The sequence below is a fragment of the Leptodactylus fuscus genome, chromosome 9, assembly GCF_031893055.1.
Source record: "Leptodactylus fuscus isolate aLepFus1 chromosome 9, aLepFus1.hap2, whole genome shotgun sequence".
Lineage (NCBI taxonomy): Eukaryota > Metazoa > Chordata > Amphibia > Anura > Leptodactylidae > Leptodactylus > Leptodactylus fuscus.
Window position 1 is genome coordinate 44,480,929 of NC_134273.1, and position 21,639 is coordinate 44,502,567.

The 21,639-nt window shown below is 41.5% G+C and overlaps 1 protein-coding gene across 1 annotated transcript; it reads right to left on the minus strand.

Moving 5' to 3' along the window:
* Positions 1 to 258: 258 nt before the first annotated feature.
* On the minus strand, positions 259 to 4,468 carry TOMM22 (translocase of outer mitochondrial membrane 22). Its single transcript, XM_075287388.1, has 4 exons — positions 4,330 to 4,468; positions 2,389 to 2,507; positions 2,062 to 2,179; positions 259 to 1,265 (listed from the first exon to the last, which is right to left on the minus strand). The coding sequence occupies exons 1-4, from the start codon at positions 4,417 to 4,419 to the stop codon at positions 1,203 to 1,205; spliced, it is 390 nt and encodes a 129-aa protein (XP_075143489.1). The 5' UTR covers positions 4,420 to 4,468; the 3' UTR covers positions 259 to 1,202.
* Positions 4,469 to 21,639: the final 17,171 nt, after the last annotated feature.

Here is a 21,639-nt window from a genome sequence, read left to right on the forward strand (position 1 = left end):
GGGCTGAGATAGAGATCGCTCAGGTGCCTGGATGTTCACTGGCGCCAGATTGTGTGCCCTGGGAGGACGCTGGAGGTAGATCTCCATGGCTGGAACCCAGTGTCTTTTTGGGGAACCCTTTCTTCCCCACAACAGCAGAACTGAAAGTTGTAATGGAGAGTCCGTGAGCTACAGCTGTAAGCGGCCATCATGCTCAGCTTCCAAACACATCTCTCAAAGCAAAAGCTTTTTTCCACTTTAGTAAAATGACAGACATGCTTCACATTTATCCTTATAGATTTAATAATTTCAAAAATAAAATAGAAAACACAAAAACATGAAACGTTCTAAAACAATCATCTCTTCAGGTAAATATCCTGCAGACTACAGTTGTTACGCACTAGTGGATATAACCTCCTCCCTCAATTGTCAGCCTATAAGGGTATATTTATAAACAGCAGCTTTTGTTGCAAAAAATTCTGCAATTATCCTATTTATCATCAGAGCTGTAAAAATCTATGTGCTTGCTGCAAAACAACCCCACGCAGATGAATAGAAATTTTGCAGTAAATCTGCCAAATATGAATCTACATCTACAATATTGAGGACGCCTTACAATTAGATACTGCCAATAAGTAGCACGTCTATGTTAGAGACAAGCTACCACTTGCATTCAACAAACCACGGGAGGTTTCTTTCCGAATAGGCACAATGCAGGTAATGGTACAGTCATTGGTCAGGTACTGCACTGCCACTCACCATTTTACAAGTAAAACGGTTTTTCACATTTTTATTGTTTGGATGGAGCAAACATATTCCTAGTAATACAACATTTCTTTGAGAGGGACAAACACAAATATTTATGCCTTGAAGAAGTGAAAGGCACCTGCATAAAATCTATGTACAATATACAACCTTTCATGACATCAAATTTTGCATAAAGGAATGACTGCATTGGAGTGGACCAGAAAAAAAAAATCCCCAAGTATGGCAAGTCATGCTATGAAAGGGTTTTCTCAATATTTCTCAATAACCTGCATGACCAAGTAGTGCAGATTTGCATTATTTCAGAGGACAGTATTCTAGACCAATGGAGAGAGGACATGCGGAGCACCAAAAAAAGGCGGCTGAGGAGAGATCAGTCTTCTACTTTCTTGTTCTCATAGTCATCGAAACAAAATAATAAAAAAAAAAAAATCTCAAAATGACTATTATTTTGGAAATTATACTTTTCCAGGCATTGCAGGGAGAGCACCAGACATCCCCGTTGATGGTCCTAGGAGAATCTAAGTAAAAAGACAAACATTTAGGATCAGCGTACAGCAAGCGTAGACAATAATATCAATCTTTTCTCTAAGCCATTGTGTCTACTTTTTCAGATGCTCCTGCCCAACTACTTCAGTCTCAGGACTAAAGCAATAATTCTAATTCCCCTTTCTTACTTGTACCATTAAGGCAGGGGCCCCATCTGGCATACATGATGTAGTGGAAATTGTGGCGTTTTACAGTCACTACAAAGTGGATGGAATTCTAGCAAATCTCATCCACATGTTGCACAAAAAAATATGCACAGCAGACACTGCAATTTCCAAAACTTTAGTGGTTTTGGAAATTGCAACATGTCAACTATACCTAAGGAAATGCTGGTGGTTTCCTTGGTGTAATGGAAGAAGAAAATTAGGACACCTCTGCGGACTTTCTGTGAAAAGTGCTGTGGGGAAAAAATGTGATGCGTTGCCGTCACGTTTTTTTTCCCACGGGATATGTGACAAGTGTCACATCAAGCAGAATGCTTATTTTTTTCAGCTTTCTGCTTTGATCTCTACCACCTAATGGGAGGCAGACTTTCAGACTAAATCCAATGTGTGAACATACCCAAAATATCCCTGTACCATTTTTAATTAATGCCAACTCTGAGCTCTCCAGAGCAGGAGCTGCTTTTCGCCACACCACTAAGCCATGTCCCAATTATCCCCACTGAGTTATAATAGGGTCTGTTTGGGTTCTGTCTTGTGTCTACGGTGCTGCATTCTACACTATGTATGCTATCATATGGGACAGTGCCATTTTATAAAACATTACCTGTCTCTGTTGTAGCTGCTGCTGCTGTTCCATTTGCAGTTTTTCTGTCTCAAACACTACGGGCAATACTAGAATCATGAAGGAAGTGGTTCCTATCCATAGCGCAGAGCGGGAAAAGCTGCAGAGAGCACAAGGTAATAAGCAAACAAGTACAACAAATATATTGCAATTACCATATTCTAAGGTATCAAAATCTTATGCTAAAAACTTTATGCATGTCACTGACTGGAGATGAAGTGCACTAAGCTGTTTAAGTATTTCCTATTCACTGTAAGAAAGAAGACCCTGAATGTATTTTACTCCTTGTTATCCAGGTAAGTCACCTACCTATACATTTTTTTGGCAGCACAAACTGAGAAATCAAAAGTCACTCCAGCAGCATTTCGGAGACCTTCAGGAAACATCTCTGTCAGGCCCCATAGTCTTTCTGATAGAGTCTCATCCAGCTAAATAAAAGAACACAAACATCATTGGCCATCACAAATTACTTTCTAACACCCACCCACTAACTAAAGGAAATATATTAAAAACAAAAAAAATTAACAAGAAAGTCTAGAGTTCTAGCCCACAACAACCCGTAGTATCACATCACAGTACACATTTGTGCTTGTCTTGGAGCATTGATTTTGCTGGTCTTTGATAAAGGGGTTTTCTGGGATTATTATATTGATGAAGTATGATGTCCTCCAGCTGTGGTGGTACCATGAGTGGCACATGTTATCTGAAGACAATGATTGAACGCAGCAGTGACTTGCAGATCCATGGTCAGCAACACCATTACTGCAGCAGAGTTTCCATATGGTGGTGAGACCATTGAGGAATGGTGGATTCACCAAGAGATTTAATCACATTCTCTACTTTCATCAATTTTAAAAAAAATCCAAGGACAACCCTTTTATGAAATAAATACTAAAATAATACATTCTGAAAGGTCGCTGAATTTTATGCCTATTGCTCTAGGTCACATCATGGAGGATGTGTGTATTATACACTAGCACTAAAATGTGCAAGGGACTTATCTTGACCGTTTCCCATAGCACACATTTTTCGATTTTCAATTTTGACTTTCTATTTTATAAGAGCCATGACGTTTTTTATTTTTTCCATTCACAGAGACATATCAGCAGTTAATTTTTGCAGTACAAATTGTACACCATAATGGGGTGTAATTAGAGCAAAAACGTGGTTGTGCGACTTTCTTATGGTCTTCATTTTTGCGCTGTTCACTGTGCAGCCAAAGTAACATTGTCACCTATATTCTATGGCTCAGTAAGATTCCAGGGATATCAAACTTAAGTGTTTTTATGTTTAGCCCCTTTTTTTAAAAAAAAATAAAAAATCCCAAACTGTGCAAAAAAAATTCATTGGCATAGCCATATTCTGACACCATAAGTTTTTTTTATATTTCATGTAAAGAGATGCATAGGGTGTTTTTTTTGTAGGGCTAAATGTATTTTTCAGTTATACACAGTGAGACAACAGACCTGGTTGAGATAAGCTGCTGCAGTGTAATATACTATGTGAACATAAATTCATAACAGTTGTGAAGCCACGTCATTTACAGGGATAAAAAGTAGCCTGTGTTTTAATTGAGGTTACAATCTATCTATGGGCTGAATTTCATTCAAATCCATATATATATATATATATATATATATATATATATATATATATATATATATATAGGAAGTAGGATAGGATTGAGATGTTACTGCGTCATAGGACTGATGACCATGATATCAGCAGCACAGGAGAGAGATTACAAGTGCTCATGTGTTGTGTGCCCTTGTCAAACATCTATTCAGCAGGGCGCCCAGGTGTCAGACCCCCAATATATCACATATCAATGATCTATTATAAGTGTAAGACATCAATATGTAACTCCTGAAAAAAATAATCCAGAGAGTTATTACCACCAAGCTCCACTTTCATTGTGACCTGTACAATAACACTGAGGTGGTGTGAAAGATTCAGGTACTGCAGCCCTATGGAACGTTTGCTACTGATACAAGCGGAGAACCCTTTACATGTAATATGGCCGTCCTCCTACAACCTCAGGTATAGATGTCATCTTACTGCCTTTATACTGCTACATGGGGTGAAAACTAAATGTCACTCTGCAGAAATGTCCCGACATGATGATCGGCCAGACACCATCCTCATGGCCACTATGTAGGATCTGCAGCTACAAGGATGTGGTAAGTGCAGACAGCCAGTGACAAGACGTTACTATAACAGCACCGACACAACCAGAAACCACAAAGTCACCTCCTCGTCGTCTTCGTCCTCTTCTTCGGTGTCCGGGTTCCTGTCTCCACTGAGCGAGGTTTCCAGGGGCAGCTCAGACGGGGAAGCCATGTCTTCTCAGCGTGCGAGAACACTCAGGGGTCAGAGCGCCGGAACTACGTCATCGGAAACTAACCGGCAAAACACTATAGAGCGGAGCAGTGGGACGGTTAGACTAGCGAGAGCCATCGTGTGGTGTGTTTCAGAACTGCATGTCAGCTACATCTGATAGAGCCGATACTGCAGTATAGGAAAAGGACATTTGTGTGATTAGCTGCAGATTTCAGCTTTTGTAATAAAAATCATTGAAGGCCGCGGAGAAATGTGCAGGCCAAGATACCACAACTTACAGTGTCCCTGTTGTAGTGGACAATACAGCTGTCCCTGTGGAGATTCATCAGTATCTTCTCTGTGCGTCGCCTGAGGATACATTCACAAATGTGACGCAATGTGCGTCTGAAATCTGCGGACAGGAAAGTCCTGCTCACACAACTTTCTCATCTAGCGCTTTGCTTAAAAATAATGGACACCCAATAGACCTCATTACACTCAATAGGATCCATTGGGCTCCCTATCTGTCCACTAGTTTACAGTTTTTCTGATCCTCTGACAGACAGCCTGATGTCGGTGTGAACTGAGCATAAGGCTAAAGTCAAGCAGCGGAAAATAAAGAGGAATATGAGACAGACGTCCACTTCAGATTCCTCTTTATTTTCTGCCCTATAGGAAGGGCATAGATTTGGATTTGTGCCACTGGTTAGGCTCAGATGAATGAGCCAAATCATCAGGAAGTCTCAAGCCGCTGAATGAGCAGGATCCTTATTTTATTAGTGTTCTGCTTTGACCTCTGCCACCCATTGAAAACAACTGGAGGCAGAATCAGGACGGACTCTGATGCCGATTTTGAGGGAAATCTTTCTCAAAATCAGTGTGAGATTCTGCTACACTACCAGGCCCTCAAGCTTTAATCAAATGACAGTGAGTATCAGCCATGTGACTGATGTTTTTTTTTTTTAACAGCCATCACATGGCAGCATTGAATTCACTGCAAGTCTCCTAGGCAGGAGCAGGGACTGGTGAGTAAATATCAGCCACTACCCATTGGCATAATCCATACCTCCAATTTATAAAGAGTAGAAAGAGGGATAAAAATGTGCAGCCAATTTAGCTCTGCCCACTTTATGTTGACTCCGCCCATTCTCATTAATTTTTCATGTGCTCCCACACAGTATAATCCTCCTATAGTCATCCGTAAATTAATGTTCCCCCTCCATCTCTCCCCCAGTTTCATGTCCCCCCTCCATCTCTCCCCCAGTTTCATGTAACTCCTTAATCTGCTCCCAGTTTCATGTCCCCCCTCCATCTCTGTCCCCCGTTTCATGTCCCCTCCATCTCTGCCCCCAGTTTCATGTCCCCCCTCAATCTCTGTCCTCAGTTTCATGTTCTACCATCTTTGCCCAGTTTCATGTCCCTCCATCTCTCCCCCAGTTTCTTGTCCCCCCATCTCTGCCCAGTTTCATGTTCCCCCTCCATCTCTCCCCCAGTTTCATATAACTCCTTCATCTGCTCCCAGTTTCATGTCACCCCTCAATCTCTGTCCTCAGTTTCATGTTCTACCATCTTTGCCCAGTTTCATGTCCCTCCATCTCTCCCCCAGTTTCTTGTCCTCCCATCTCTGCCCAGTTTCATGTCCCCCCTCCATCTCTCCCCCAGTTTCATATAACTCCTTCATCTGCTCCCAGTTTCATGTCACCCCTCCATCTCTGTCCCCCGTTTCATGTCCCCTCCATCTCTGTCCCCCGTTTCATGTCCCCTCCATCTCTGCCCCCAGTTTCATGTCCCCCCTCAATCTCTGTCCTTAGTTTCATGTTCCACCATCTTTGCCCAGTTTCATGTCCCCCCATCTCTGCCCAGTTTCATGTCTCCCCATCTCTGCCCACAGTTTCATGCCGTTCCCCCCTTCATCTGCCCCAGTGTCATGCCGCTCTCCCTCCCCCTTCATCTGCCCACAGTTTCATGGGACCCCTTCATTACGTTCCCCTCAATGTTTAACACAAAAAAACACTTATACTCACCTTCCAACGCTCCCCCGCCGCTCTCTCTGTGGTCACTCACATAGTTGTTGGTGCGATGACGTCATCACATTGTGCCTACACATGCAGAAGCCGGAGCGCAACGGTAAGGCAGGAGCTGAGCTGTGACAGCCCCTGACGGTTGGGAGGTATGACAATCTAATAGGTAGCGACCTAATGTGTCACTATGTGAGTGGCATAAAGGGGACATCTTCTGCGGGGCCAGTAAAGGGGGCGTTACTTTGTGTGGAGCAATGCTTTTACTGGACATGATAGCACAACATACTGCACTATTTATTAAAGAGGACCTTTCATCAGATTGGGCACAGGCAGTTCTATATACTGCTGGAAAGCTGAATTCAGTGCACTGAATCGGCTTTCCCGATCTGTTCTCCGGGTAAAGTGCTATCGGTCCCGGTACTGTAGCGCTTTACAGTCAGAAGGGCATTTCTGACAGTTAGCCAGGGATGCCCTTCTACACAGCAGCGCCTATCGCGCTGTACAGTGTGAGCGGGGAGGAACGCCACTTTGGGACATAATTCTGTGTGCAGGGGCCACTGTGGGTCATAATACTGTGTGCAGGGGCCACTATGGGGCATAATACTGTGTGCAGGGGCCACTATGGGGCATAATACTGTGTGCAGGGGCCACTGTGGGGCATAATACTGTGTGCAGGGGCCACTATGGGGGATAATACTGTGTGCAGGGGCCACTATGGGGGATAATACTGTGTGCAGGGGACACTATGGGGTATAATACTGTGTGCAGGGGCCACTATGGGGGATAATACTGTGTGCAGGGGCAACTATGGGGCATAATACTTTGTGCAGGGGCCACTATGGGAGATAATACTGTGTGCAGGGGCCACTATGGGGCATAATACTATGTGCAGGGGCCACTATGGGACATAATACTGTGTGCATATAATATAGTGAGTACAAAACTTATACACTCATATAGACACCCAATAGTTTATATATCAATACAACCCCTCTACAATAATGGATTTAACTATTTCTTCCATAAATGCTAAAGGACTTAACAGTCCTTACAAACGCCATTTACTATGGAAAGAGGCCCTAGCTCTCAAGTGCGACGTACTGTTCACACAGGAGACGACCTTGTCGAATTACTAAAACCCCTAAAATAACTCACCCTAAATTCCCACATGTTTACTTGTCATCAGCTGATACAAAAAAGAAAGGAGTTCTGATAGCCATTGCTAACTCAGTGGTATTCAAACTCGAACAAATCATCACTGACACACAGGGAAGCTTCATTTTTATAATCTGTCACATTAATAATTTTCAGTACACTTTATCCAACATCTATGCCCCAAATATGAAACAAAATGAATTTCTAGCAAAAATTTATGCGAAATTGCGGAAAAAAGCAAAAGGCATAGTAATAATAGGTGGTGATTTAAATGATATTATGTTCCCGAACCTAGACTCCACATCTACCTCTAGGCACATGTCATCCATTCGTAACTTGTCACTCAAGGAGGGATATGTCGATGCCTGGAGGTGTACACATGGAACTGAAAGAGACTACACATTTTTCTCTTCCCCTCACCAAACATACTCTAGGATCGACATGTTCCTTCTAAATCACTTTAATCTCAACCTAATTAAATCCACGAAGATTGGCTCAATAACATGGTCAGACCATGCTCCTATCTCTATAACACTTCACCAACATTCCTACCCACCGAATATGTACCTCTGGAGACTAGATGATTCTCTACTTCACCACTCCGATTACCAAACCGTCCTAACAGAACGTATCTCCGAATACTTTCAGCTTAACTCTATTAGTCAAACAGAAAATTCTATTGTTTGGAATGCACATAAGGCGTTTCTTCGTGGTATACTCATACAGCTCGCATCAATCAGGAAAAAACTGAGACATAAAGAATCTCAACAATTATTAAAAAGTATATCTGAACTGGAGAATGAATACAAGCGCAATCCCACCAATCTTGTTACTTCCAAACTAAGAGACTTAAGAACTCAACTACAATTACTTTCTGACTCTTATAATAAATTACTGACCAGATACAAGTTAAATTATTACGCACATGTAGCGCCCCACAGAGTGGGTCACTACAAATGTCATCTTATGTGATCTATACTGTGTACTGTGAAGGTATAGTGAGATCCAGTTATCCTGTTAGCATACACAAAGTTCCACAGCCATTATCTCTTTAAGAAAAGGGGTGGAGCTACAGACTGGAAGAGGGTCTCTCTCTTTCAGTTCCAGATCAGAGTGTGCAGGAGAGAGGAGCAGGTGTGTGGAGGTGCAGTGGGTGCTGCAGCCTCATGGTGTGATAGAATAGCACAGGAGGCCGGAGACCTGCAGAGGTGAGATGAGACCTCACAGGCACGGAGCTGCAGTTATAGGAGCATCAATTACTAACTTGTGTGAGAAACACTAAGAACATTGAGAGATTCACTGGACTGAGGCCTAGTGAATGCAAGATTCCTGGAGGCTCAGTAACATACAGAGTTGGTGTGAGTGTATCCAGCATCCCAAAGAACTCGCGTTACCTGTTGTCCAGAAGGGGGATCTACCCAGTTGTACTTAACCTCTGAGCTCCTGGAACCCAGGACCAGAGGAAATCTATTAGAGAGTTTGAGCAGCAGTGGAAGGCTGAATCATACTAGTGGTAAAAGGGAAGACTGGCATCTCACTATACTGGAGCAAGGAGAATCCTCCTGTAACATCTGTTATCTCCTGCTGACTACAGAAGTAAACTGTAAGTGTTTGGTTAACCCCTGTCTGGACTGTGTTCTTTCATCAATCCTCTGTTACTCCTGGAAATCATCCCTTCCTCACCTATATCATCTGGCCCTGGGACCTGCCCTGGTTGGGGAGGGTATAACATCTGGCACTGCATCACCACCTAATCCCAGAGGCCCTATCTACAGTGCCCGGCTTCACCTCAAGCCGAAACCCCAACTGGCGTCACGACAAACTTTTATTTTTCTTTATTTTTCTTTAATCCATTTTTGCTTAAAACTCCCCATTTTCAAGGCGCTGCCGCCCCCGGTGTCGGGCCTGCTCGCACCGTGAATCCACATAGGCCGAGCCGGGGCGACTCACCTTTTTGGCGTCACGAACAGGATTGTGAAAGTGCGCAAAACTTTTATTTTCGTTGAAAAAGACTTTGCATTTTTCAAAATTTTCCCTGCTTTCCACAATAGCAATGAACAGCAGTTGCATGATTCATGTTACATTGAGCTGCAGGGTTGGTGTCTCTTCCTTGCAAGCCATGCTGAGTGCAAAACATGTGACATGCCTGTGCAAGAAGCAGTGAAAGATACAGATTGCATCATCCCCAATTGCAGTCTACCCCTGACAACTGTAGGAGTCTCTGTAGCAGCCGGACCAGCATCCCCTGCAGTGATAAGTCATCCATCCATCCATCTGGATCAACGCCTTACAGTATCAAGTCCGGTGAGTGTGGCCCTGCTGGGGTTAACAAGGGAGGGTGATGTATCAAGCAATTGGATCCTCATCTCCAGGCCCCTCTGATTCCCCCATAGACTCTAACCGTGGTCACAACCAAGTAACTATGGCACCTATATTGCCATTAACAATGCCGTACATTCCAGGTGCATCCTGGCTGCCCCAGTATACAGGCGAGTCCCATAGCCTCAGAGACTTTAAAGAAAAGCTGAGTAGCCTGTTTGACCTATACCCTATGGCAGAGGAGCAAAAGGTTGCAATATTAATAAGTCAACTTGGTGGTGCAGCACAAAGGGAAGTGAAATCCTGGCCATTGAGTGATAAAAGAACTGTAAAGGACATTTTTACCAAACTCAGGATCACCTTTGACACCCGCACTACAGCTGAGATAAAGATGCGGTTTTTCAGCTGTAAGCAAAAACCGCAGGACACTGTGAGAGATTTTGCCCTTAATCTGCAAGAAGCCTTGTGGGTTATTAAACAAGTAGATCCAGATAGTATTCAGGATGAGGACCGGATGCTAAAAGAACAGTTTGTAGAAGGCCTATTGTCAGAATCCGGTAAGGCCCAACTGCGCATGATGGCGCTGCAGAATCCTGATATGAGCTTTATTGAATTTAAGGACAGATCCATCCGTATCCTGAGGGAACCTGTCTATCCATGCGGACAGACGGAGGAGCAACAAGTTGCTCTCCACAGGCAAACACCTGTGAGCCCTGCAAGTGCTCAATCAGTAAAGGTATACTAACCCAATGTGTTTGCAGATAGTTGTGTTGTATTTGTATATGTTCAATTCAGTTTATGCAACGTTAAAGGTTTAATTTCAGTGCCGACTCCCTAACGGATTGCACTAGTAGGTGAGTCAGAAATACGGACTGTGCATTAATATTTACTCTCCTGAGCATGGCGTTACCAAGAGAGAATGGACTAAAGGAACTGTGCCAGTGGTTAACATGTTTAGTTTTTCAGGGTTCCTACCACAATAACTTTCTTGTGGGATTGAAACTTTCAAACTCCCATTTGCCTACCAACCTCTTCAAGTGCATGGAATGCAATTTATGCAGGTGCACCAACACTCTCGGGGGTTGGGGAATGTTTCAAATATGGCGGCCTGTCGGATAGGAGCCATCAAAACAGCCTGTCCAGTGAAGAATTTTGAATGTTCCAAAATACTCCGCAGCTGCACTCGGAGTTAAGGAGTTGGACTAGCGGTTTGGGGCTGTAATCCGCAAGGAGAGCAACCGTGAATGTTGCTGGGTTGTAAGGAATACTCATCCAGAGACTTTAATGGGTTACAAAAATTGTGTTTACTTGAACGTTTTTGTCAAAGTTCAAATTGTTTTTCTTTATTTTTCTTTAATCCATTTTTGCTTAAAACTCCCCATTTTCAAGGCGCTGCCGCCCCCGGTGTCGGGCCTGCTCGCACCGTGAATCCACATAGGCCGAGCCGGGGCGACTCACACATAGCAACCGACCCGGTAAATTTCTGGCCAGTCAGGTGAAAAGAAGATCTGTAAACCAACAAATTTCCTATCTGATGAACCAGAACAAAGAAAAAATTATAAACCCCCCCAACTAATAGTAAACCATTTCAAACAATATTACGATAAACTATATAACCTAAAAAATGATAAGAGTATTTATCAACCATCTGCTGAAGACATTTCCACATTTCTAGACGGGCTAAATCTTCCCCAAATTTCTAACTCTCAACTTGAAACTCTATTCATGCCTATTACATCACATGAAACACTTCAGGCAATTGCAACATTAAAAAATGGTAAAGCTCCTGGTCCGGACGGATTTACGAACAGTTACTACAAAAAATTTGCTGACCCGATGTCAAGATTGTCGCAAAAATCCTGGCTAAAAGATTAGTATCAATATTGCCAACTATTATTCATCCAGACCAGGTAGGCTTTATTGCTGGCAGACAAACAACAGATGGTACACGCAGGTTCATAGACTTAGTTCAACATGCAGAGCTGACCCGAACGCCTTCTCTGCTTCTGGCCTTAGATGCAGAGAAGGCGTTTGATAGAGTGCATTGGAATTTCCTGAAAAAAGTACTGATAAAATTTGGATTTATAGGAAACATCCAAGACACTATATTGGCACTGTATTCCAACCCCTCGGGCAGAGTATACAACTCAGGCTACATTTCAGATAAATTTATTATCACAAATGGCACCCGTCAGGGATGTCCATTATCTCCTATCATCTTTGCTATGATTATGGAACCACTAGCGGAGCATATAAGACAAAATCAAAACATCTCGGGTCTTAAGGTAGGGAAGACTATCCACAAAATTGGCCTGTACGCTGATGATATCATTCTAGCCATTACCGACCCTGTTAAGTCACTCCCTATAATCCAACAAACACTTAAACTATTCGGCAACATGTCCTATTATAAGGTCAATGAAAACAAATCGCACATACTTAATCTTGGCGTCTCTAACTCTTGCAGAACCAAGCTTTTAACTATGTCTGCTTTTCAATGGAATGAAAAGAAAATTAAATACTTAGGTATTAATCTGACATCTCCCAGTTCTATCCTCTATAAAGAAAACTTTCCGCATCTATTAGACACGGTTAAGAAAAAACTGGATTGTTATCACAAACTACCCCTATCCTGGATAGGCAGAATCTCCATCCTTAAAATGTTAGTTCTCCCTATAATTTTGTATCAGCTCAGAACACTTCCAATCCTATCTCCTTCTTTAATAATATCCAAAAAGCACTAAACAATTTCATCTGGAGCTATAAGAAACCCAGAATTAATGTCAGAACTATGACTACGTCCTGGAGGGTCGGAGGCATGGGGCTGCCCGATATACGTAAGTATCAGATAGCATCCTTATTAGATCAAGCTAAGTCTTGGTGGCATCAACTCCAAAACAGATGGTCACAGATAGAAGACTTCTATGTTCGCGGACATTCCATCCGCCTTCTAACACCAAAGAACGAAGTGGATAACATAACTCACACTAAACCCTCTTCCCCTACCCTATATAGTATTAAAGCTACATATAATGCGTGGATAACCTACTCTAAAATGACTCCAGAGATACAGTCCTATGAAAAAGTTTGGGCACCCCTATTAATCTTAATCATTTTTTGTTCTAAATATTTTGGTGTTTGCAACAGCCATTTCAGTTTGATATATCTAATAACTGATGGACACAGTAATATTTCAGGATTGAAATTAGGTTTATTGTACTAACAGAAAATGTGCAATATGCATTAAACCAAAATTTGACCGGTGCAAAAGTATGGGCACCCTTATCATTTTATTGATTTGAATTCCCCTAACTACTTTTTACTGACTTACTGAAGCACAAAATTGGTTTTGTAACCTCAGTGAGCTTTGAACTTCATAGCCAGATGTATCCAATCATAAGAAAAGGTATTTAAGATGGCCAATTGCAAGTTGATCTCCTATTTGAATCTCCTCTGAAGAGTGGCATCATGGGCTACTCAAAACAACTCTCAAATGATCTGAAAACAAAGATTGTTCAACATAGTTGTTCAGGGGAAGGATACAAAAAGTTGTCTCAGAGATTTAACCTGTCAGTTTCCACTGTGAGGAACATAGTAAGGAAATGGAAGACCACAGGGACAGTTCTTGTTAAGCCCAGAAGTGGCAGGCCAAGAAAAATATCAGAAAGGCAGAGAAGAAGAATGGTGAGAACAGTCAAGGACAATCCACAGACCACCTCCAAAGAGCTGCAGCATCATCTTGCTGCAGATGGTGTCACTGTGCATCGGTCAACTATACAGCGCACTTTGCACAAATAGAAGCTGTATGGGAGAGTGATGAGAAAGAAGCCGTTTCTGCACGTACGCCACAAATAGAGTTGCCTGAGGTATGAAAAAGCACATTTGGACAAGGCAGCTTCATTTTGGAAACAAAAATTGAGTTGTTTGGTTATAAAAAAAGGCGTTATGCATGGCGTCCAAAAAGAAACAGCATTCCAAGAAAAACACATGCTACCCACTGTAAAATTTGGTGGAGGTTCCATCATGCTTTGGGGCTGTGTGGCCAATGCCGGCATCGGGAATCTTGTTAAAGTTGAGAGTCGCATGGATTCCACTCAGTATCAGCAGATTCTTGAGAATAATGTTCAAGAATCAGTGACGAAGTTGAAGTTACGCCGGGGATGGATATTTCAGCAAGACAATGATCCAAAACACCGCTCCAAATCCTCAGGCATTCATGCAGAGGAACAATTACAATGTTCTGGAATGGCCATCCCAGTCCCCAGACCTGAATATCATTGAACATCTGTGGGATGATTTGAAGCGGGCTGTCCATGCTCGGCGACCATCTAACTTAACTTGAATTGTTTGTCCAAAATACCTTTATCCAGGATCCAGGAACTGATTAAAAGCTACAGGAAGCGACTAGAGGCTGTTATCTTTGCAAAAGGAGGATCTACTAAATATTAATGTCACTTTTCTGTTGAGGTGCCCATACTTTCGCACCGGTCAAATTTTGGTTTAATGCATATTGCACATTTTCTGTTAGTACAATAAACCTCATTTCAATCCTGAAATATTACTGTGTCCATCAGTTATTAGATATATCAAACTGAAATGGCTGTTATAAACACCAAAATATTTAGAACTAAAAATGATTAAGATTAATAGGGGTGCCCAAACTTTTTCATAGGACTGTAGATACAATACCAGTGACCTCCCTGCCAATTCGTTATCTTTACACTATCGTCCCTGATCTTGACCTCTCCACATGGGAAGACAAAGGAATTCGAAATATTGCTGATATTCTGGATTGTGGTTCCTTTTGTAATCCTAACCTCGAAGTTTCATATACCAAACAGAGACTTCTTCAAATACCTACAAATTCGTCATGCCTTAGCGTCTCACCAGTTCACCACCTACACCTTCCCTAGAACTGCTTATCTCTACTTCATGAACTCTAAGAAACCTTCTGGGGGGATATCACTTTTTTATGGAAGTCTCACTACACCCATCGATGATGCAAAACCTAAACATATTGTGCGTTGGGAAACCGACCTGGAGCAAGTGTTTGATCTTTCATTATGGCACAAAGCCTTCATGTGGACAAATCGCATATCTAAGGGCATGCACCATATTGAACTGTCTCGTAAGATTCTATTACGTTGGCACATTACGCCAGATAAGCTAGCCAAAATGGATTTAAACTATCCTGATCTATGCTGGAGAGGATGCGGCAACAAAGGTACTGTTGGGGACATTAAGGGGTCCCCATGATAGAGTATGTTGCTGAGTTCCAAATTAAATATCAGGCCTGAAGTAATTACGCCCATTATCAGGTCTGGAGAAGCCACACACACACAACTGATGGTGTATCAAGTGAGTTCTAATTTAATGGTGCACAAAGGTGGTTTAAATACAATACAGACAAGAGCAGGTTGGACTATTCTAATAACATAACATGGTTGGCATAAAATGATTGGTTATAAGATAAACCTGGCACATGACTATTGGCTGAGGCCTTATGTATTTTGCATATCATTACAGCTTAATGGACTTTGTACTTTGTCCTGAAACAAAGAAAGCTTCAAAAACACTTATGTGTGAACTAGCAGCTTACACTATGTCTATATGCATATATCATGGAAACAGAGATAAGATGTCATGTTGGTGCTAAATGAGTCTCAGTGACCTCCATATACCATGAAGATAAGATATACAAATAGCCAGCTGCGACTTACTTACACAGTTTATGTGTGAAAGGTTACAAGATGACTGACAAAATACAAAGATGGAGGATTTGACTCTAACATTCCCCCATTTTGAGATGGCTGAATACAGGAATTCATATTTAGGTACTTCAGTGACCTAATGTCTACTGCCGGACTTTACCAGATTCCCCTCATATGTTCCTGTATTCTAACCTAATCTCAATCATAGTTCTGGCCTTTTATATCTTGGTCTGCTCATCCTTTTGTATATGTTTTGTATTAAACAAACAAAATGAAGATAAGATTTTTACTACAACTTGCTGATATTTACTTGTTTATACTATGTATCGTTCCTAAAATATGAGGTGGTATTTTCTTAACTATATACTTCAAACATTTCCTGTTGCGTCAAAGAAACAGCTATATATGACATGACTTAGGCTAATATGGGGTTATGAGGACATATCCTACAATCTGACACATTCAGATCTTCGATCAAGATCATATGATGTTTAAGAAACTTATTGTCCCACTTCATTGTTAAATGTTCTATGCAGGCTTATCGTCAGGACCATCTGTAACAGCATTATCAGGAGAATCTTCATCGCTTTATGTTAGATACTTTCTTGCAATATGAAGCATGGATACAATTAGGCTCTCCTTCAAATATCACAGAAGGACTGGTTATCAGCAGCATTTGGAATGGACCATCAAATCTTGGCTCCAAGGTTTTTCTCACGTGTCTCTTCATCACCATCAATCTCTTGGCTCAAATGAATAGGTCCCGCCCACTCACTTAAAATCTGAGAAGGAGAGAAAACTCAAAACTATACATTAGTCAAATGTTTTTGCCAATACATCACATAGTCAGTCAGTACACCATACCACATCTGTAGGAGTTGCCAAGAATACAACCCCCAAAGAAAGTTTGACATGGGCTAAAGCCAATTCTTCTGTCAGGAGGGTACCTTACAGAAAATACCAATACAAGTGACACACTACATCTTCAGTAGCCGTCTATCTGCAGCCCCGTTTGTGATGGCTTTCTTCACCAGATATGCCTCAGACTTTTCTGAAGATAGATAACTATACACACAAGCACGTACTTATACCGTCTCACCTTTAGTAACTACATATAGTTAACCTGCAATCTCTGGAACGGGTACAAGGGCTCTGGGCCTGGCTCTGAGAAACTTTTCACTTTTTGGCCTACTTTGCATTTAACACATGCCATGCAGTGTCTGTAGTGATGTTAAATCCTGCAGCCGCCCATCCTCTGCTTACCAGGTCACACATGGCTACTTCTAAACACTGCTTTATGCCATCAGTGGGGACAATGCACTCAGTAAATATATTCTCTTACCACCGGAGATCAGGACTTGTACATCCTCTTTTACTGTAGTCCTGGACCATTTTTGGTGCCTCAGTGTTGTAAAACCTGAAAAGAGAGCTAAAAGGGGGGTTTGGGTCGAGTATAGTGACCAATTATCAGTAAGGCATATCCCCTAGGCCTCTGCAGCTGGGTTAGCGGCAGTGTCTGCCCACAAGTTACCTCTACTTTCCTTCGTATCAGCCTTAGTGTGTGTCCTGACTTTTGACTATACCCACCTGTGTGGAGGTGGCAGCATCACTACCTGAACAGCCTGGAAATCCTTTTAGGCTTAACATTAACCCTACAGAAAGCTCTCGCTCTCCAGATTGGACCATAGTCCCACTATATCAAACACCTACCCTCAGACATTGTACCCTGTCTCAGTGATGGCTTCTAGTTCAGCTTCATGAGCTGAGACCCATACAGTTCCATAATGGTTCTACTTTGTGCTTGGTTTTACCCTTGGTTTACCTCATATTCAGTGACCATGACATATCTGGTGCAGAATCCACCATCATTCCCAAATCGAGAATCATCTAAAATAAAAGAATTCTCATCAGAGTTAACAATAGATTCATCATTTACATAACCAAATCAGCAAAAGTAAAATTAATTTTAAGTTATCTGACTCTCCTTACTCCTCCCCTGAAACTATTGTTAACAGGTTAGAAGGGACTTGTAGTGCAGCACAGAATGCAAAGCTTACATTTAGAAGACATAGATAAGACACACTGCAGCCTGAGATATCCAGCCATTGTCATCTTTGTTTCCAATGAAAGATTTATTACCCCTTTGTCTTATCATGGAAGCAGCTGCGCTGGCTCTCCCCACACTTGTCATAGCTGTAGTACTACATATCCCAGCAGACTTATTTATACAATCCCAAGTAAATTCAGTTCTTTAAAACTTCTAAACACTCCAAAAATTCATTAAGGTAAGTAAATACTCAACATATATCAGCAGAGAAGGCGGAAGCCTTAAATTACAGAGCAGATATGCGAGTGACTTCTGATCTACTTACACAGCTATCTAACACCTTGTAGCAAACAATGACCCAGAAACACCACTTTAATTTTGTAGAACTGCAATTTATCTTTACCTGCGTGTACATGTTAGGGGCGTTCTGTGCCCCTTGTGGCAAGATAGTTCACATGTATTGCCTACCCCTATGGGGCCTAATCCCATATCAGAAGGAACATCTGAATAACTTTTTCACACAATAAATCCCGATTGTTAACATTCATGGATTTATAGTATAAACCCATAACAAATATTTATGTTACAAGTGTAAAGCCCATCTGATATAATTGATACACATACGCACCAATAAACACTGAGTGCATAATACATGTACATGGTATATCAAGTACATCTCATTTACACCAGAACACACATATATGTATTCAACAATGGAAAGAACTTTTATGCCTCCCTCTCATATCTACTTGTCACCACCCTCTGTGGTTATCAGCATTCAATATCTGCTTGCTGTGGAGACTGAAAATGTAACAATACAGACATGGACAAACAGAACATGTACACATAGCAGACACATGTAACATGTACATATAACTGACACACATATATGGGCCCATTCACTTTTCTGAACCTTCCATACAAACATGCAACGTCACACTGGAGCTCCAGACAAAACAAAACAAATGTCAATTAAATCAAAAAGAACTTGTCTGAACTAAAATAAAAATTTTCATATATTTTGTACCGTGATATCACTTATCGTCTCGGGACGGCCAAATCTTATTCCTACAAATAGGCACAGAGTTAGTTATAATTCCCGCACAGCTAAATATTGAGGAGAAAACAAACCAAAACATGTAAATAGTTGCCTTCATCTTCTTACCAATTTGCATATTACTATAAAATAAACATAATAATGTTGATCTCATATTTATGCCATTTATCCAATTTTAAAAACATTACCATGAGAGGAGCATTCTCAAAATGGGAAACCTTTCCTGAATAAAAGGACACTATAGACATTCTAGAAATTCCTTAATGTCCACCCCCAAGCCTATATACACACATATGTGTATACACATACCTACACTTAACCTGCAGTATCCTCACCACAAAACATATCATGTTTCCACTTTCCACTAACCAACAAACTAACAACACAATGCTAAGTGCCGAGCACATTAACCCTTTAGCTGGACTGTCACTGGATGCTCACTATACATTTCCTTACACTCAAAGCCTTTGTCCTTCGCTTAGGACACCAGCAATCTCTAGCCAAGTGTCCCTGGTCTCCACAATTAAAACACTTCCTGGTTACCCTCTATCCCTGTATCTGTCCTGCCTATTCTCCATTGGTAACTCCTGCTCTTTTTTTTTTTTTTTTTTTTTTTTCTTGAGCGGCATCTTCTTCTCTCTCTCCCATTCCTATTAGTTCATATGGGGGTATACCCTACCTCAGAGGGTCCCTCCCCCATAATAGCTGATGGCCAGTCAGCCGTGAGCATCCCACTCCTCTAGGGCAATTAAGACAATAGAGGGTCACTTTTGACTCACCTAGTGGGACCTCCCAAACAGTCACTCTGTTTTCATTGAACTAATCTCTAATGTGCATGTTCTGGCGTAGTGCTCAGGGCAAAACCCTCATTTGGTTTCCACAGACTCCACTTTGTCTGTGTCCCTCTATCGAACACCCCTGAATCATTGCATGTACTTACTCAGATTCTACTCAGTCCTTAGTGTCCAAAACAAGGACTTTTCAATCACTCAGTACTTCCACTCTCGCAACTCTAGGGATTAAGGATGAAGAATAACTCTCTCTTCTGCACCACTTTTTACACTCTATAACAGATGTAACAACCAAATGACAGCATGGACAGTAGACAAAGAATGAGGTATAACATTTCCCACCCCACTACAGACAACATACTATTCAGGTTCTTGCACACTATATAATATGGCATCGATTGTTATAACATATGCAGCACTAATCTTCACTCACCGACACACAGGATCCGGGACACGTAGGAACTCAGATTAGTTATTTGGCAAGAAAAGGACTTACCGTTACAGCGCCGTTTTATTCATCTGAGGTCCTCCGGGCCCGTCTCCAAATCGGTTGGTGAGTGGATCAGTACACTATCGGCTGCACATTAAACGATTATCGATTCCCCACGATGGGCGTCAGGTTCTGTTGGGGACATTAAGGGGTCCCCATGATAGAGTATGTTGCTGAGTTCCAAATTAAATATCAGGCCTGAAGTAATTACGCCCATTATCAGGTCTGGAGAAGCCACACACACACAACTGATGGTGTATCAAGTGAGTTCTAATTTAATGGTGCACAAAGGTGGTTTAAATACAATACAGACAAGAGCAGGTTGGACTATTCTAATAACATAACATGGTTGGCATAAAATGATTGGTTATAAGATAAACCTGGCACATGACTATTGGCTGAGGCCTTATGTATTTTGCATATCATTACAGCTTAATGGACTTTGTACTTTGTCCTGAAACAAAGAAAGCTTCAAAAACACTTATGTGTGAACTAGCAGCTTACACTATGTCTATATGCATATATCATGGAAACAGAGATAAGATGTCATGTTGGTGCTAAATGAGTCTCAGTGACCTCCATATACCATGAAGATAAGATATACAAATAGCCAGCTGCGACTTACTTACACAGTTTATGTGTGAAAGGTTACAAGATGACTGACAAAATACAAAGATGGAGGATTTGACTCTAACAGTACTTATTTTCACGCCTGGTGGTCTTGCCCTATAGTTCACACTTTTTGGCTTACTGTTTTCTCTGCTCTCAACAACTCACTTAACCTTCACCTAACACCTGCCCCAAGTCTAGCTCTATGCTTCCTCAATACTGAACTTCTACAAAAACCCACTGCTACAGTTGTCTCCCATATTATACTGGCATCTAGAAGTATTATTGCATCTTCCTGGAAAAGTTCAAAACCCCTGCACATCTCCGAAGTCAGAGAAAGAGTCAACGGTGCAAAAGAATTGGAACTAAAATTTGCCTCACAAAATAAGCGTTGGTTACTAGAAAAAGAGAAATGGCAATCTTGGAACCCGGCTACTTTCCTCTAATACAGTAACTTTTTGTGTACATTTAAAGCCTTCCTACCATAGAGTATACATAGGAACATAGATGGGCATATTTGCCTGATACTCTGCTTCTCTTTCCTCCTTTCCACTGAATGTACTCCTTTTATAACTCGGTTATGTCAATCAAAGATATGCTTCAATATTGTCCTCTCTTATATTTTCACTCACTAATCTACCACATTGCGGTGCTACTACTGTTACACCTTACTATTGTCATACGGTTCTATATTTATAAGCTGTTGCTATAAATTTCCTGTTTGTATTCTAAAAAAATTTTTCAAAAAAAATAAATTTGAAAAAAAAAAAAAATTCTTTGAATTCCCAGTCAGAAAATAGCACTATATACCATAGCAAAAATTGAGGGTGTATATAGCCCCAATTCTATTGTTAGGGGACTTCCAGTGTATTCAAGTTAGTTTCTGGGGTGGAGGTGGGGGGGCACAACGTTGGAACGTGGATCAGGGGTATATAGGGTATACGGGAATACACTTTCAGTGTATTCCATTCAGGATCCTGGGAAAGCTGGGTTGCGGCGATTGAGCCCGTCAGTGCCACGTTACACTGACAAGCTTCTCCC

Bases quoted from the DNA above. Each gene is read 5' to 3' on its own strand.
- TOMM22 (XM_075287388.1), bottom strand. From the start codon at position 4,419: ATGGCTTCCCCGTCTGAGCTGCCCCTGGAAACCTCGCTCAGTGGAGAC. The intron at 2,180-2,388 runs GTAGGTGACTTA...TGCTCTCTGCAG, and splicing joins GCTGCCAAAAAAATGTATAG to CTTTTCCCGCTCTGCGCTAT. The intron at 1,266-2,061 runs GTAATGTTTTAT...CTTTTTACTTAG, and splicing joins AGCAGCTACAACAGAGACAG to ATTCTCCTAGGACCATCAAC.